The 18,688-nt window shown below is 44.2% G+C and overlaps 1 protein-coding gene across 3 annotated transcripts in view; it reads left to right on the top strand.

Annotated features, from left to right (window-relative positions):
- Positions 1 to 2,233: 2,233 nt before the first annotated feature.
- Positions 2,234 to 18,688, top strand: part of EXT2 (exostosin glycosyltransferase 2) — an 81,486-nt gene continuing 65,031 nt past the window's right edge. For all 3 annotated transcript variants that reach the window (XR_013956994.1, XM_080619230.1, XM_080619231.1), the window contains exons 1-5: positions 2,234 to 2,331; positions 4,621 to 5,180; positions 5,356 to 5,445; positions 10,160 to 10,276; positions 14,444 to 14,639. Coding sequence is in view for 2 of the 3 variants with exons in the window: in XM_080619230.1 (XP_080475356.1) it covers positions 4,645 to 5,180; positions 5,356 to 5,445; positions 10,160 to 10,276; positions 14,444 to 14,639 (939 nt within the window). In the remaining variant the exon portion in view is untranslated. The remainder of the gene's footprint in view (positions 2,332 to 4,620; positions 5,181 to 5,355; positions 5,446 to 10,159; positions 10,277 to 14,443; positions 14,640 to 18,688) is intronic.

The raw sequence follows: 18,688 nt of genomic DNA, 5'->3' as shown, positions 1-18,688 counted from the left end.
TTCACCCTCCAGAAGGAGAGTTCCTGCCTCTGATTTATGAATGGGGCAGCTCACTGCAATTTCAAGCTGATGTGTTAAAGCCATCATATTAAAAGCATTAAGTGCTCTAACAAGAGCTAGTAACTTGTACCAGCATGGGGGGAAAAGCCAGAATCAGTGCTCAGAAAGGATGCTTTAGGATCTTTGAGTCCTTTCTGTTAATGGCTTTGAATGTCACGGGCAGGATGAAGGAGGCAGCAGTGAGTCTAAGGAGAATGCTACATCACCTGCTATGCGACGTGTGTGAGAAGAGGTTGGGAGAAAGAAGACAAAGCACTGCAGTGACAGCATTTCTCCTTTCTTGCTGGAGTACCGAGCTGCCTCTGTGTGTGTATGTGGATGGCTTTGCAGAAAGTGGTTTTTCCCAAGGGCAGGTAAAGGGAAAGAGAACTAACTCACTGCTGACAGGCAACACTGCTTGAGGACACTGTGCTCTGAGAGGCTTATTTTAGAGTTTTAGAGCAGGGATAAGTACAAATTCCCCATCCTTTCACAAACAGACATTACACAAGAGTACACCATCACCTCCCCAATGTATATGAGATTTAAATATATAAAAATGGATACGTGAAAAATTGAAGGGGGGAACACATTTCAGGCCAGCAAAAGCTGACACTTTAGGAGGCGTGTGCTAAGAGTGTTCTAAACAACCAAGGATTACAGGATCAGAGATGCTTCTGGACCAGGCAACTGGAGGGGCTGCAGCAGGAAATGTTAGCATGGCAGGGTGTCACTGAGCTCTGGTAGCTCTGTGGCTGTTGTGATGCTCACTGGAGACCTGCGGCTCTGCTAAACAGAGGAATAGCTCCTGAAACAGCCGTATCCATCCTCACACTGATAGAAAGGAGAGCCAGTAAACAGATGAGAACTGTTTACAGGGAGGAGATGTAAAGTCATCCTTGTTTCACACTCAGTGGCACTGAACATGGTCAGGGTCTGCTGGTTTCAGCTTAGGGAGCAGAGAGAGATAAAGAATATGATGCCACATACAGGGACACAGCGTTGCCTCTGCTGAAACGTCCCCACTGCACCATTGCAGCATGCACAGTTACCCTGCAGCATCTTACCTCGTGCTTGTTTGTTTGGAAAGGGTCAGTTTGCCTACAGACCAAGTCAGCTCCCATTTTTGGGAATGAAACCAGTGTCCGTGATCACCATTTAGCTGGGTTCTTGTGCAACAAATTTGTCCTGATTTGCCTCCTGCCATGAGAGGGGGTGGTTCCAGTTCTTCTTGAGTAGGGTTTGGGAAAGGTGCAGGTTTGGGTTTTTTCCTCCCTTCAGCCGTGTGATCTGGAAGGCTGGAAAGTGACACAAGGCCCAAAACCCCTTGGTCAATGAGAAAGCCTAAAACAGAGTCACAGAATCATAGAATGGTTTGTGTTGGAAGGCACCTTAAAGCTCATCCAGTTCCACAGGCAGGGACACCTTCCTCTAGAGCAGGTTGCTTCAAGCCCCATCCAGCCTGGCCTTGAACACTGCCAGGGATGGGGCAGCCATAGCTGCCCTGGGCAAGTTTCCATAGTTCTGGAAAGGTGCACGGGGCTGGAAGAAAGCGAGCCAGGAATGTAAACGTGTGGAAAACCAGGGCAGTGGCATCTTATCGGTACCAATTCTGAACACCCAGATGAACACTAGCACTGTCCCACCACCCTTCCTCACTTAAGAGCATCCCTGCAGTGTGAAGAGGCTTTCCCAAATCCCACGGCCAGGCTTTAGCGTGAGGCTAAATCCAGTGCAGTGTCAGAAGGAAACGAAGTCCCCAGCAGGTAGGAAAGCTCCTGTGGGTGTGAAGCCGGTTCCAGGGGCTGCAGGCTGAGAAGCCAGCTCCCTTGGTGGGTTGTATGGGTGTAGCAGCCATAGCTGTGGTGGCTCCTGCCACATGTTCCTACATGAGATGCAGGAGGACCAGGCACAGAAGTGCTTACCTTTGGAAATACTGGTTTTATCCCGCTAAAAGAGGTTGGAAGCGAACACGAAATCCAAAGGGAGTTGAGGGGAGGACGTCCCTCATCCATCCCCTCCTTCACCCACACCGAGCCCTGACTCCCCGGTGCCGCTCCGCCCTCCCGCCGCACGGTGGCGCCCTTCGCTGTGGCGCAGCCGGGCTGCGCCGCTCTCGTGCCGCGGGTGACGGTAGCGGTGCCCGCCGGGTCCCGCGCATGCGCAGGCCGCGCTGCCAGGCCCGGAGGCGGGGGTGACCGGCGGTCGGTGCCGGCTGAACCCCGCTGCGAGCGGCCGCGACCGAGCTGGCGGCGCGGGCGGGCGGGCGGGCCCGAGCGACTGCGGGCGGAGGTGAGTCTGGGCGGCGGAGGGGAGCGGCCCTGGCCTGGTGCCGTGCCGGGCTGTCGCTTGCGTTGCCAGTGTCCCCGGGCCGGCCGTGTCTGTTGCCGCTTCCCGGCGCGGTTCCGTCCGCTGGGCAAGGGAAGCAGGCGGAGGGCCTGGCTCCCGCCGGTTGTGTTCGGGCAGCGGTCTGGGCCCTGCGGTGCTGTCAGTTACCGCGTCAGTTTCATCCGGTAATGGTTTTCCCACCTTCTTTGGTTGCTGTGTCCTGTCCCTGTTTATTCCAATACTCCAGATGCTTGTCCTGTGCCCGCAGGTGGCCCGAGCGGATTGTGTGCTGTGTGACAGTGATTAAACGTTTCCAGGGGTGGATGGAGAGTTATATATCGTTGTGTGCAGTTCTGGTGTCCTCAACATCAAAAGGACATGGAACTGTTGGAACAAGTCCAGAGGAGGCCACGAGGATGATCAGGGACTGGAGCACCTCCTGTATGGAGACAGGCTGAGAAAGTTGGGGCTGTTCAGCCTGGAGAAGAGAAGGCTGCGTGGAGACCTCAGAGCAGCCTTCCAGTGTCTGAAGGGGGCTACAAGGATGCTGGGGAGGGACTCTTCATTAGGGACTGTAGTGACAGGACAAGGGGTAACGGGTTCAAACTTAAACAGGGGAAGTTTAGATTGGATCTAAGGAAGAAATTCTTCACTGTGAGAGTGGTGAGGCACTGGAATGGGTTGCCCAGGGAAGTTGTGAGTGCTCCATCCCTGGCAGTGTTCAAGGCCAGGTTGGACAGAGCCTTGGGTGCCATGGTTTAGTGTGAGGTGTCCCTGCCCATGGCAGGGGGGTTGGAACTGGATGATCTTAAGGTCCTTTCCAACCCTAACTATTCTATGATTCTTAAGTGCTTGCTGCCAATGTGGAAGGTTTGTCATTATACAGGTGGTTCTGGTGCTCCATCAGGAAGGAGAAATAATGTGGTTTATATTCTTCTGTCAGGAAGGAGGAATAATGTGGTTAATAGAGGTGTATGGACAGTTTTTAGTTATAAAACTGATGGTAATGAAGCATTGAATCTATCTAGAGTGTGCTGAGGTGCTGGCACAGGGTGCCCAGAGAAGCTGTGGCTGCCCCATCCCTGGCAGTGTTCAAGGCCAGGTTGGATAAGGCTTGGAACAACCTGCTCTAGTGGAAGGTGTCCCTGCCACATGTTGAAACTGGCTGAGCTTTAAGGTCTTTTCCAGCACAAACCGGACTGTGATTCTGTGATCCTGATATCTGTCATGCTAACAGCATCATACGTGTATAGTCCTGTACAGTAGGTTTGAAAAGCTGTTTCCAAAATCAGAATGTGAATATAAATCGATGAAAGCAACTGTTAAAAGTGGAATATCTATTAGCATCTGAGATTATTTTTGTGCTGCTGTAAGTGCAGTTATTTCATGCATTAGCCACCCAACCCAGTCTTTAGTTAAGCACTGCCAATAACCATAACTCAGGTCATTATAGAGATCATTTAATGCCTTATTAATTCTTCTTTTATTCATATTTGTTGTCTACTGCACAGTTGACTGTCAGAATTTCTTTCTTTGTCACAAAGCAAGAAAACATCCCATTTGTCCAAAAAGAAAACACATCATTATACCATCCACATTCTTTTTCAGGAAAAACATGCTTGCTGCATTTAAAAAGCTGCCGCTTTGGAGAGTACAGGTTGGATCTATTTAGTATGGAAGCTTAGCTGAAAAGCTAGACAGATTTTTGCATGCAACAAGTAGCTGATTCTTCAGTCTGTAGTTAATATGAATTGCCTCTTACTTGAACCACAACTCTTTGTGTAAAAGATGAAAACTTGCCTTTTCTTGACAGAAGAGTAGCACCAGTCTAGTTGGTTATGGTGGGGCTCCTGCAAAATTCATTTTGAAAGCAACTTTACAATGGGAGCAGCATCATGATTCTAACTTCTCTGTGATGCCCCACTATAAGGCCTTTGTGGGGTATCAGGTTTAGATGAGCAGTTCATTGTCTTGTTAGTACTCACCATGAATTCACCTAGATGCAGATGGAGTGGTACCTAAAAGGACTTACCACTTCTGTAGAGTCTGGGATTTCTTCCTCCCCTCACTGCCCAAGCCATGTTCTTTTCTGACTTGTGCTTGTTAACTGGCCAACATCGTTCTGTTACAGCCAGGCCCAGCACATCAGCCTCCTGTTGTCCTTGCCAGGTAGCAGCCCAGTTGGCATCTTATGTTCCAGAGAGACATGTGGGCATTTGAAGATCCTAAAACCTCTCTCTTTCTGTTTTGTAGAGACAAGAGATAATTGATTCCATTATGTGTGCGTCAGCCAAATACAACACCCGGGGTCCAGCCCTCATCCCAAGGATGAAAACCAAGCATCGCATCTACTACATCACGCTCTTCTCCATAGTTCTGCTTGGCCTAATTGCCACAGGAATATTCCAGTTCTGGCCTCACTCCATTGAGTCATCCAATGACTGGACCGTTGAAAAACGCAGTGTCCATGATGTGCCTGTGGTCAAGCTTCCTGCTGACAGCCCCATTCCTGAGCGGGGAGACCTCAGCTGCAGGATGCATACCTGCTTCGATGTCTATCGCTGTGGCTTCAATCCCAAAAACAAAATCAAGGTATACATCTACTCACTGAAGAAGTATGTGGATGAATACGGGACCTCAGTGAGCAACACCATTTCCAGGGAATACAATGAGCTGCTGACTGCCATCTCTGACAGTGAATTCTACACTGACGATGTGAACCGGGCCTGCCTTTTTGTGCCATCCATAGATGTCCTTAATCAGAATGCACTCCGTATCAAGGAAACAGCTCAGGCTTTGGCACAGTTATCCAGGTACTTCCTGAAACTTCAGTGTGTGAATTTAAAGAACACAAAGTGGGGAAAACTAAGGTTGACGCAGAAGGGGAGAATGCAGTGAGTCAATGCCAGAGCTAGGCTGTGACAGAACTTCCCATCTGTATATGGAGAATACCTTTCTAATTGCTGTCTGTTTCTTCTTTTGCTTTAGGTGGGATCGAGGCACAAACCACTTGCTCTTCAATATGCTGCCTGGAGGGCCACCAGATTATAACACTGCCCTAGATGTTCCTAGAGATAGGTATGAGTTTTGCAGTGTTTGAATGCATAGATCTAGGTTTAAGTGCCAGTAAAGAAACAGAAGTACAGACGCTGAAGCTCAGAAGTGCAGCTGATGGCAAAGGATGTGCTCCTTAACCTTTACAAAGCTGAAATATGACTTCCTTCTCAAAAAGAGGGAGTAGAGAAGTCCTTGTCTTCTGTAGGACAAGTGTTTGCTCCTGAAATCTGACGGTTTAGACCATCCTTAATTTTGTACGGGACGTAGCTGACAGCATTTACTTTTAACTGTTGGGCTTGCTGTAAGGATGGAGAATCGTGAGGTTAGATATGTATATTGTGTGTTACTAAAGCTGAGTGCTTTACAGAATGTCCCATTTGATGCAAATTAGAAGTTAAAAAGTGATTGTAACTACAGCTTTCCGATAGAAATATTCAAGGGCTTTTTAAAGCAGCTGCTCTACTTCATAGAACTATGGTGAATTTCAGTTGTTTTTGTTGTCTTAACAACTGCACTGTGTTAGTAATCGAATAAATGCTCTTAGTTATTCTCTGGCAAGTATGTTATGAAAATATTTGGCAGAAACTTAAAAGGCGTGAATTGTGAGCTCAATTCGCACTTGCAGAACAGTTTCCTTTTGGAAGAGGAAAGGAGGTTGTAAGGCAAAGAAAACTGGAATAACAGTAAGACAAACGTATTTAGCTTAGATACCATTACTGAATGTTTCTACTGGGGTAGCCTGTATGTGCTTAGTTCTGCTGCATTAGGTCCCATGTAACCAGGCCCTCTCTTGAAGGTCAAGGTTAACTTTCTTCTGCCAAATGTCAACAAAATCTTGCATGACATGTGGGATCTTTGCTAAGATGATTGTGTATGGAGTATATCTTGATTTCGTTGCACCAAAGGTGATTTAAAACATCCTTCAGTGCCAGAACAGAACATGTTTTTCCAGGATGTGTTCAAAGAGTAAGTTTACTCATTGTGGTTACATCACTGACTGTGAAGGAAAGCTTCAGGTTTTTACTACTTTGCATGAAATATGTTACTTTCATGGGGTTTAGCCTGAAGAGGGCAGTAAAGCATCATTCCTACATAACCAAACCTGTTAATCTGGTAGTAAATACTTGGATGTGTTATCTTAAGATTTGTACTTCTTAAGGGGAATTTTCATTTGATGATGCTCTGCTTATTGGAATGGACAGCTCTGGGACTGTGTATCTGCAGATGCACTTGTCTATTGAAGAAATAGGTTCATTAATTGGATGCAGTAAAGTTCTAACACTGTACGACTATTGGGGTTTTTTTAACTTCTTTTTCTATGTCAAATGTCCATCCATATTTGGTCTTATGTGACTTGGCTTAGTATGCAGGAAGTGTATTATTTTGGTAGGTATTTGTTCTAAGAGTTTGTTGCGCTAACATGGGGAGTAAAGTAATTGGAATAAAACACCCAAATCTGTTTTGGCATACAGCTGTTGTCATAGCTTGCCAAAGTGGCTCACCTTGCAGCTGTATGATCACTAGCTATAACACATAAGAGAGGCAATAACAGTGCTTGGGGTGGAGAAAAGGTGGAAACTCCTTTTTGCAGGCAGCCAACAGTTAGACTGTATTCAGTATAGTACAGAACCTGTACTACAGGAAACTGATGGTGTATGAGGTTATGGTATGATTTTGGAGAACTCTGGAGTTCTTAGTTCATGTCTGACAGAACAAACAACCTGTGTGTGTGTTTTAATTTGGGGACGTCTACACTTACAGAATGGGTAGTTAACAAAGTGGTATAGCATCACAGGGTGAGAGGCTGCAGGCCAAGATGAAGGTACGTTGGCAAAGTTCACTTGGTTTTGTATGAGTGGTCTGAACTGCAGCAGTACAATTCCAGAAAGCTTGGATTTGTGGGATTTTGTGCATCACTCATGAAATACACAGGTCACACTTGTGAAGTCTGCATAAGGAGCGTGGCCTTCCTTCCCTATTTGGCACATATCAGAGGTCATGCATAGCTGAACAGTAGTGAATCATGAGGTCTGATAGAATTGTGTTCTGTTGATTTGCTGCAGAATATTAATTCCAGGTAAAATAAGACCTTATACACAAAGGGGAATTCAGTTGTATTTTTACGTCTGGAAAAGTCTAGCTAAAAAGTTACCTCACTGAGGGGTTGTTTGCTTCTTAAATCTTTAAATCCAATTTCCAAAGACAGTGTAAAAGCATTTCATTCCATAATTTCAAAGATGGAAATCTGCCTTGTGGGCATGGAAGCTGCGTTGCTGGTATTAGGTGCCATAACTTGTAATCTCCTGCCATAAAACTTAAAAAATAAGCTCTTTATTATTTGTTAATAAGTACTATTGAATTTGGTACACTTATGAGGGTGAAAGGATTTCTTTTGCAAAGCCACTCGGTCGCTGTAGAATTGAACATATGAACTAAGATAAGTTTTTGTTCTGCTTCAGTTGATGAATCCGGTTTCAGTGACTTGTGAAGTTTGGCAGAAAGCTCATCATGATGGCAGCTGGGCAGCAACATTTACTGCATAGGCCAGTTGGGACACTTCCTGCAGAGAGAGAAGGAAGGATCAATACCTGAAAAGTGGCAAAAAGCTGCTCAGGACCAGGCTTCTTTCTTGCTGGTCGGTGCAATTTAAAGGTTATTTGTCTCAAGTACATTAGGAGTTAATGTCTCTACTCTCTTACTGCACTGTACAGTGAAAATCTGAGTGGAGTTACTTAACTGGTGTTGGTTCCCTGTGGGTTTATTTAGGTAAAAGTCTGCATGACACACACCTGTTTTCTCAAGGCTGATGAGGTGCTGTCATGTTTTCACCGGATCCAATTAGAACAATCTGGTTGTAGTTTCCCAATTAGGGGGGTTAAAAAAAGAGGAGGGGGATATGAAGTGCAAGACCAGCAACACCCAAGCCAGTTTTTTCTCCCTGCTTATAACTGAGTTAATGTCGATAAGACATGGAACATGTGGCTTCAAGGGTGAGAGCTAGTTATAGCAGCATTGTACATGTCACCCAAAGGGACATTGGGAAGGAATCCAATATAATCACTTGATTTGGAACATAAATTCTCACTCAGCAACATAGTTGATTTATCATCTCGTTCTCAAGTTGATTTCTGTTGCTCCTATAGTTTGAGTTCTGAGTGAAGAGGAATAAAGGGCAAGTTGTTCTGATTTTGTTATTGTCATCAGGCTGAAATGCATCTCTAATCCAGAGCCTGGGATTTTCAAAGGGCTTCTTAAATGACACTTAGGACTGCTTGCTTGACTATGTAGGTGAAGTCACATTTATGGCAAAGTGTGCTTGTGGTGTTTGCACGCTTAACAACTATGCTGCAGGTCAGAGCAGGAAGTGAAGTATCCCACAGGGCATCTGATGGGAGTTAGAACAGGCAGAACATACCAGTGTCAATGTTCCAATGGGGAAAAATGGTAGGTATTGGATTATAATTAGGTATAATGATAATTTGTTGTGTAACAGCTGTGGAAAGACTGCTTCTCCAAACACTATACTAAGGATTCCATTCAGTGATACCTGAAAACAAGAATATCAGCTGATGGATTGTCAGCGTGCCTACTGTAGTGGTGTATTTGTGTTCTGCTTCCTTCCACAGAGAAGGAGAGAAATGATTTGAAGATGTATTTTTCTCCAAACTACTTTGTATGGTACCTTAAGCAGACCCATTCTCTGGGGTAATTTGAAGTATCACACCCCCTGCTCTTTGGTGGCAAAGGACTGAAAGTTTGATCAGCTGTTTGAGAAGTTTCACTCAAGAAGCTGAATCTGAGCTTTTGGCAATAGGATGATGTGTTCATGGTGCCACCTGGTCACTGGAGATGACATAGCAACTGGAAAGCTGATGTCCTCTACTAGCATGTTTCAAAGCCTGATTTGGGATAGGAGATAGTAACAAGCCATTTTTCTGGCGTTGTGAATGACGTATTGCTTTCTTCTGTACACATCGTTCTCTTCTGTTTCTTAAAGCTCTTCCGTGTGGCAAAAGGTTGTCCCATCTAGGAAAAGCCACAATCAGGGTCATCCTGTTGCGAGCTTGAATTACATCTTAATTTATCGGTTTTGGATGATTCCCATGCTTTCTGGCACATAGTGTCCCAAAGCAGCCTCTACTGCTGGGATTTGGCTTTATAACCTGCAGAGTTCTTATTGTCATGTTTTCTGTTAATAACATTTTTCACTAGTTTGAAAATACAGTTGCAAATAACTCCATTTTCTTTTCCAGCCTGAGAATTCCAGAGTCACTGAAACTGTTACTGTACCTAAACTTACAGCTGGAATACAGCTTGTCTCTAACACTTTGAAAGCTGTGCTATACTCTATTTTAGTGCAGGCATCGAGGGGTATTTTAATTAGTATAAATAATGGACAGCGTATTTCTTTATATTAAAATTGACTTGGGACATATAAGCTTGCAAAAATGCGAAGTTATCACAATGACTGCAACAAATGGTGCATTCCTGAGTGATCATACACAATCAGAAGTATTCCACTGATGACTAGATCCAATCTGGCAGTAATCCCAGTCCATGAAAACTCAAGTGAACCAAAAAGCTGCATGAAAAACACTGCTGACAAAAACTGAAGGCAAAATTTATCTCAGAGCGTGCATCTTCCTGGTGTTCTGGTCATGACAATCAGTAAATCATGTTCTGAGTTTGAATGGTCTGCATACTCTGTTTAAAGCCATTTCCTTGTGTTTTTCAGAGCTCTGCTGGCTGGTGGAGGCTTTTCCACGTGGACTTACCGGCAAGGCTATGATGTCAGTATTCCTGTTTACAGCCCCTTGTCAGCAGAGGTGGACCTGCCAGAAAGAGGACCAGGGTAAAGGAACTACCATGAATTAGGCAAAGTATATTCAATATGCAGTTTAATATTGATGCTGATAAAATAGAAGTGTAGCTACTAACTGGTTGGTGGGCTTGGGCAATGTTGTAAGGGTTGCTTTTTATAGCTCTTACTGTTAAAATATATGATGGTTCCAATGCTAAAGGCTTTGGCTCATCTGCCAACACGTGGTTTAACTATAAACTGCAGATTTCTTTTTGAGTGATTTGGTTTTTTTCCACTCCAGAAACTGAGTTGTGAAATAGTGCAGCATGACAGTGTTTCCAGTAGAATTAGAATCAGTATTTCCATTGAACTGACAAGGTATTTAGCATGCAAAGTAAAAGAGTTGTTATGTTTGGTTTCTTTAAAGTGTAAGAGATTCAGAGCAGCCCTGCAGAGAAGGACTTGGGGGTGCTGGTTGATGAAAAAATGAACATGAGCCGGCTGCAGTGTGCACTCGCAGCCCAGAAAGCAACCGTATCCTGGGCTGCGTCAAGAGGAGCGTGACCAGCAGGTCGAAGGAGGTGATCCTGCCCCTCTACTCTGCTCTCGTGAGACCTCACTTGGAGCATTGTGTGCAGTTCTGGTGTCCTCAACATAAAAAGGACATGGAACTGTTGGAACAAGTCCAGAGGAGGCCACGAGGATGATCAGGAACTGGAGCACCTCCTGTATGAAGAGAGGCTGAGAAAGTTGGGGCTGTTCAGCCTGGAGAAGAGAAGGCTGCGTGGAGACCTCAGAGCAGCCTTCCAGTATCTGAAGGGGGGCTACAAGGATGCTGGGGATGGACTCTTCATCAGGGACTGTAGTGACAGGACAAGGGGTAACGGGTTCAAACTGAAACTGGGGAAGTTTAGATTGGATCTAAGGAAGAAATTCTTTACTGAGAGGGTGGTGAGGCACTGAAATGGGTTGCCCAGGGAGGTTGTGAATGCTCCATCCTTGGTGGTGTTCAAGGCCAGGTTGGATGAGGCCTTGGGTGCCATGGTTTAGTGTGAGGTGTCCCTGCCCATGGCAGGGGGGTTGGAACTGGATGATCCTAAGGTCCTTGCCAACCCTAACTATTCTATGATTCTATGATTCTAAGTAAAGCTGGGCAGTGATTCAAAGCAATACAGATTCCCTTATACATGATCACTTCAGACAATTTGCTTTAGGATACTTGAAAGCAAAGTAACAGCAAAAGATCGCTAATGCAACATTAAAAGCATTGTGCTATATGCCCTTTGTGACTTTAAAGAGATGGAAAGGATCATGGGGATCAACATGAATGCCTCAAGTAGTATCAGCCAAGCCAAACTTTGAATGAGTAGGAGGAAGATAGCAGTGAGGATGTGATCTTTGCCTCTGTGTGTCTTATGGATACATTCTTCATAAATCAGTTTAGATGTTTTTGTGGTTCTGAAGTCTTTTCAAAATGACATTGAGAGTTTGGAACTGGAGAAGCCTGCAAATGCAGCTCTGAAGGGAAGCAGCTCTTGCAGGATGAATCTGAAGGAGGTTAGTGTGGTTAGCTTATGAAAAAGAAAAATGAGAACTGATTTGGTTATGGGAATAGTTACATTCAGAGCTTAGAATTCTGATGTTATCTTTTCTAAAGTAATGGAGTAAGACATAAACACAAACTATGCCCCCTCCCTGACCTTGTAGCTGGAAGTAAAACAAGACAAGTGGGAAATAAAGCACTAATTTTAACAAGGAATGTAAGTAGCCATCACATTGAGCTACTGTGGAAAGCGGTAGTTTCTCTACTACATTCATGTCTTCAGAACAAGAGTCGGTAAAAGTCTGAAAGACATGTTTTGATTGATTATGGAAGGCCATTTTAATACTTTATAAGCCTCTTAATTACACAGCTGACAATGTTTCTTACCTCTGTTATAGTTTAAAAGATGGGCAGGCTGGAACAATGGGAGTAAATGATACGTCAACTGATTGTGAAGATCAAGTTTAGAAATGCAGGAACTTTAGGTCCTTTTTTCTGACAGTATCCTATAGAGAATATGGATTACTGAAGTTGAAAACTAATTGAAAGGGTGCTGCCGCTATTGGACACAATAAGTTATTGTACTTTGGCTTCAATTGTCTTCTCTGGTAAGGGCAATGCTCTTGCTATTGCTTTGAGCTGCTGCAGGGAAGATACCACAGTCAGTTACAGGCCAAACTTATGCTGCAGTGGTTTGCTTTGCTTGCACCCTCTACAATCCTGCTTGTGATGCTCCTGGACCGGGCCGGTGCAGGGACATCTGGTTGCATCCCAATTGATTCTTCATAGGTCTCAGTATTACTACAGTCTACTACTTTTACTACTACTATTACAGAGTATGCTTGTATTTCTGCCTGGGAAGCATGAAGGTGATGATAGGCATCAGCATGTATAGAACCGATTGTAAGGAGAGATGCAGTCATATTGTTCACATTCGTGTAGTCAGCTAAATGCTTTGTCTGGTTTTAGGTCGGATAAGGGAAACTCTTACATGGGAGCTGTTGCGGTGCATGAATCTGTGTTCAGTGAAGGTGTTGGAGCTTCCATATTTCTCAAAGGTGGTGGTTTTTCTGTGTGTGGAACTGACTGTTGTCTCCGGACTACCATCTAGTGGCCAGTTAGCATTACTAATTGAAACACATTCACAGGTTCTATTGCTTTATGCAGGAATATGACAAGGGGATTATGCTTGCTTTATGCAGGAGTATGACAAGGGGATGATGCTCGCTTTATGCAGGACTATGACAAGGGGATGATGCTCAGAATTCAGGCTTGCTTGGGATAAATTATTACATTCCACTACACCAATGTGTTATTTCCTGGGAGCTGGGATATACTTTTGTAGCAAGATTTAATATAACAAGATTTGGAGCATCATAGGATGATGGTTGTTTTAAGGCAAAATTTGGCTTTAAACATATACACAAACAAACCTGCATAATTTGTAGCTGGTTACAGGCATTTATTGCTGGGGGGTTTTGATTTACTGTCCTTTTTAGTTGAATTGTTTAAAACATTTTAATTCCACCTCTGCTGGAAATATATATTCAGTAGAGCTGCTGGTAGCAAGTTGGTAGCAGCTGGAGGCTTGGTAAAAAGAATGTCTCGTCTGTTAATTGGAGCAACTAAAGTGACCAGCATGAAAATGAGTAGAAGAGGTGAGAAGAGCAGCAGGAGAGGTCTGACTTTATGAAATGTGTGTTTGGATGTGTTTTCAGAGCTGTAAATTAAAGATAGCATCACGTGGAGTAGCACTGGAAGCCTAAGTGCAGGCTTTGTGTTTCCTGTGTTCTTTTGGCAGCGTGAGGGCAGGCACTCGCTGTGTGTTCCTTTCAGGGGGGAGCAGTGGAGCAGTCTGGCCTGTTTAAAAAGGAAAGGAGATGAGTATGAGTAGATACTACATGAAATGCTGTTTTCTAACTTTAACATAACTTTTTAAAGCAGTGAGTACCAACTTTGAGGCTGTATTCCTGTGTGTTTTACCTCCAGCGTTAATTATGTCTTTAAACACTTCAGTATTAAGGCACATCTTAAATATTCATGGTTTTGGAACATGGTAGGAGTTGAGTGTGAATGGGATAATGGGTCTTCATCTTTGTCCTGGAAATGTTGCTTAAAAGGGACAGAACTGAATCACAGCTAATGAGATGAGCTTGTCCTGTTGCTGCCATCACCATATCAAGACTATATAAACATAGGGTGGATGAGCTGTCAGTTCAGTATCTTCTTTTTTCACTTAAAACTGATAAAAAAAATACATGGGAGGAGAAAGTAGCAGCAGCATTCAGTGTCCTATTTACATTGTCACAGTCCACAAACACCAAATGAAAGAATAAACAGTCCTGGCCTCAGTGACAGGCTGTTTTAATACATAGCTAAATAATGCTTGTTTCCATTTGTAATAGAGGTTACAATGCAAATGCCTGTTCTAATATAATAGGCACTGTTTCCAAGTATTCAAAGTTGTAAATAATGCTGAGCCACTTATTATCCAAGATTTAATTATATTGCATTATTACTCTTTCCAGCCTTGTCTTGAATATTACATGGTCTTGGCAGTGTGTCCACATTTAGTTAATCTTCCTCTGCTTTTCCAGGATGGAAGGAAATGTGTTCTAAAGCATCTTGGAAGTAAACTCCCAGTGCTGTCCGGTAACCCTGCTGTGTTTTTTCAGTCCTCGCAGGTATTTCATCCTGTCATCTCAAATGTCCCTGCACCCAGAGTACCGCTCTGAGCTGGAAGCACTTCAAGCTGAGAATGGGGAATCGGTGTTGATCCTAGACAAGTGTACAAATCTGTCCGATGGGGTCCCTGCTGTTCGCAAACGCTGTCACAAGAATCAAGTCTTTGATTATCCTCAAGTGCTTCAGGTAAGGTTGCCTCTCCTTCAAACTTCTCTTCCACTTGGTGGCTGTCTTAGAAGCATAGAATCATAGAAGGGTTGGGGTTGGAAAGGACCTTAGGATCATCTAGTTCCAACCCCCCTGGCATAGGGATGCCTCACACTATAGCATGTCACCTAAGGCTCTATCCAGTCTGGCCTTGAGCACTGGCAGGGGTGGAGCATTTACCACTTCTCCGGGCAACCTGTGCCAGTGCCTCACCACCCTCACAGTAAAGAACTTCTTCGTTAGATCTAACCTGAACTTCCCCTGTTTCAGTTTGAACCCATCACCCCTTGTCCTATCACTGCAGTCCCTGATGAAGAGTCCATCCCCAGCATCCTTGTAGGCCCCCTTCAGATACAGGAAGGCTGCTAGGTGGTCTCCCCTGATCCTTCTCCAGGCTGAACAGCCCCAACTTTCTCAGCCTGTCTCCATACAGGAGGTGCTCCAGTCCCCTGATCATCCTCATGGCCTCCTCTGGACTTGTTCCAACAGTTCCATGTCCTTTTTATGTTGAGGACACCAGAACTGCACACAATACTCCAAGTGAGGTCTCACGAGAGCACAGTAGAGAGGCAGGATCACCTCCTTTGACCTGCTGGTCACGCTCCTCTTGATGCAGCCCAGGGTACAGTTGTCTTTCTGGGCTGCGAGCACACACTGAAGCCGGCTCATGTTCATTTTCTCATCGACCAACACCGCCAAGTCCTTCTCTCTTCTCCGCAGGGCTGCTCTGAATCTCTTCTCTGCCCAACCTGTAGCTGATCCCAACCTTAGCTGATCCCATTTAGCATTGGTAGGGGACTTCCTTGGATTGGGTTGACTTGCTGGCTATGTTTTGTAACTGTATAATTCATTATGTTAGCTTGGATATTATATCCAAACTTTATTCTTATTTTCAAGAGAACCAAGGACTCTGTACTCAAACTGTGCTGCAGTTTGAAAACATTGCCTATGTATCACAACTTCATGCGATGGGTAATGGTGGTCTTCTAGTAGCACATGATAATGGCATGTAAACTTAAAAAATGATACAAAGATACTGCCAAATCCAGCAGCAACGAGAGGAGAAACTTTTGGAGGCCAGACAGTATTGCTCACTTCAGAATTGGGGAAGAACATTGGAATCTACACTTTCCACAGAATAACTAGTAAAGTGACCTTCAGCAAGCGTGAATTTAAAGCTGATTCCTCACATATGACAGTCTTGGCCTTGCTAGATAAAGCTTGGAGCAGAGGATGGCTTTATCAATTGGAGGGAAGATTAAAATGGAGTCATGTGAGGATTTATCTGGAGGCAAAAGAAGAGCCCTCCACTTAAGGAGTTTTGGCAGATTTTCTCTTCTAGATGCAGCTTAGTAGTTAAACCCTCCAAAATGATCTATATAGATGTGACAGGCTGAGCTAGAAGACTTGTCAGCATGCAGCTATGAAAACATCTAGGTGAAATGTGTTTCATGGCCATGGCCCAACTTCCAAAGGCCTTTTGATGTGTCAGTGAAGATAAAACTAGATACCATTCTCAGCCCCCTGTGTCTCTTGGCGATGCATGGACGCAGAGGTGCTTTGGCATGCAGTGTGGTGAAGTGAGCTATGCCACAGGCCACTGTGCTCTGTCTGTGGCCACCAGCACATAATGTGGCTTTGAACTTCAACAAATGATGCTAAAACAACAAACAAGCTGAGGAAAGGCAAAGTTTCCACCCCTCCTGTTATGTTTTGTAGGAAATATGTTTAAAATTCCTTGTGGAGGAGGGGGAGGAAGGGGTCACCCTGAGCCCTAAACTTTCAGCCAAAGGGAAAAAAACCCCACTCTTGTTTGCTTTATTTAAGTACAGACTGGATTACTCAAGGGTAGCAAATCGGGGAATTTATATCTATATCTTGCTATATATGATTTTATAACTCAGAAGAGAGCTGGCACATGCAGAGATTGTTAAAATACTTTCCTTTGCAGAGCCCTCCATCTCCCTTCGGAATGTCTGGCTGATAACAGTGGTGATGCAAGGAGATATATTTATAGTAACCTTTGTCTAGACAGGAAAAATGGTTATCTGGGCAGATGAGCATGTGTGTCCACATCTGGGCTGCTTTGGTTTTTTCTCTCCCAGGCCTTACTAGTGAGTTTCTTCCACCTGCTGCTGTGTGATCCAGTGAGTCAATGGTTAAAATGTCTGTTCTTTCTCTCTGCTCTTTCCATTCCCTGCACTCTTCTTTTCCTTCTCTTCCTGTCTGAGAATGGGGGAAGGGGGATTGCAGTCACAGTTCATCCTTTCCAGCGCTGCCTTTATAGATTTCCTACTAGACAGGCTCTTGGGCTTCTGGGTTGCTAATGCTTCCTGTTTGCAGTCTTCTCTTGGATGAGATTTTCAAGGCTTTTAGTACTTTATGGGTATGAACACAGGTCTTAACGATTGCTTTAGGAAACAAGTGAAGAGCCAGCAAAACCCCCTTGTGTTTCCTACTTCCATTTTGATGTTTTGCTGCCCTGCTGAGCCTTCTGGCTCCTTTTCCTCAGGCCACAGAACACAAGCTGGAGAGATGTTTTCTTATCTGTGGGAGCCCCTCTATCAACTTTATAATTTTCTTTCTGAGATTTAGGGATAACACTGACTTGGGCTTTTTCCTTGTTTGTGTAACTGAGCTCCACAAGCATTTATTTTGCAACCTGTAGAAAGATTCCTCAGTGGCACTGAGAACTAAAGTCCCTGTTTACAGGGTGAGTGCAGTGTAGACCAGAAGTCTTCTTTGCTGCAGTTCAAACTCATGGCTTTTTGCCTTGCGTGTTGTGGACATGAGTAAGAGGATTATACTCTTCCTTTTTGCAACAACTTTTTATGTCTTTGAAGCTCCCTTTCGCCATCTTCCTCCTGCCTTCACTTCTTCACAATAAGTAGTATTGATATAGTCAATCTTTCCTTGTAGATCATACTTTCAAGGTAAGTAATCATCCTTCTTTTTTATCCCTGGAAGTGATCGCCAGGGCTGAGCACACTGCTGTGTCTGAGGTCTTTTATTACTGAATAAAGTGAGTGATTCCTTCAGGTTTCTTCGGTTGTACTTCTTTTTGATTCTAATACACCCTGTGGGTAGAGTGGTTTGGTTTTAAAGAAGCACAATATTGCTGACACGTGAATACTCTTTCTTTTCCTGTCCTTAGGAAATGCCCTCTTCTGCAAAGTGCAAAACTCAGCCAGTTACTTCATGCTTTATGTTTATGCAGTTGGTTATTTTTATCTAAATGTTGAACCCTATGGCTATTTTTTTAGTCAATTTATCCATATAATGTCAAACTCTAATCCCGTTATCCATTATTCTTGCTAATCCTACCAAATTTTAAGTATTGAAATATCTAGTAAGTATGGTCCTAATTCTGCTACTCAGGTAACTAAGGAACACATGGAATATTGTTGCACGTAGGAAAGCTTGTTTGGTCCATCACTGTTTTACCTGTGAGCCACTGCAAACTGCTTAGAGTTCTTTCTGTAACTACAATTTATGTAACTATAAATCCTGTGAGGGCTTTATCCAGCCCATGATTTCTTAATTTGCTTATGAAAGTACTATCAAAGATGTCAAATGCCTTTTGAAGCTGAGATATGAAATCTGTACCTCCCGTAATGAAGATAGGCTGAGAAAGCTGGGGCTGTTCAGCCTGGAGAAGAGAAGGCTCCGTGGAGACCTCAGAGCAGCCTTCAAGTATCTGAAGGGGGCCTGCACAGATGCTGGGGAGGGACTCTTCATGAGGGACTGTAGTGACAGGACAAGGGGTAACGGGTTCAAACTGAAACAGGGGAAGTTTAGATTGGATATAAGGAAGAAATTCTTTACTGAGAGGGTGGTGAGGCACTGGGATGGGTTGCCCAGGGAAGTTGTGAATGCTTCATCCCTGGCGTTGTTCAAGGCCAGGTTGGACAGATTCTTGGGTGACATGGTATAGGGTGAGGTGTCCCTGTCCATGGCAGGGGATTGGATCTGGATAATCTTAAGGTCCTTGCCAATCCTAACTATTCCATGATTCTATGATTCTATTG

The sequence above is a fragment of the Psittacula echo genome, assembly GCF_963264785.1.
Source record: "Psittacula echo genome assembly, chromosome: 5".
Taxonomy (NCBI): Eukaryota; Metazoa; Chordata; class Aves; order Psittaciformes; family Psittacidae; genus Psittacula; species Psittacula echo.
This window is presented reverse-complemented; position numbering and strand designations above follow the sequence as displayed.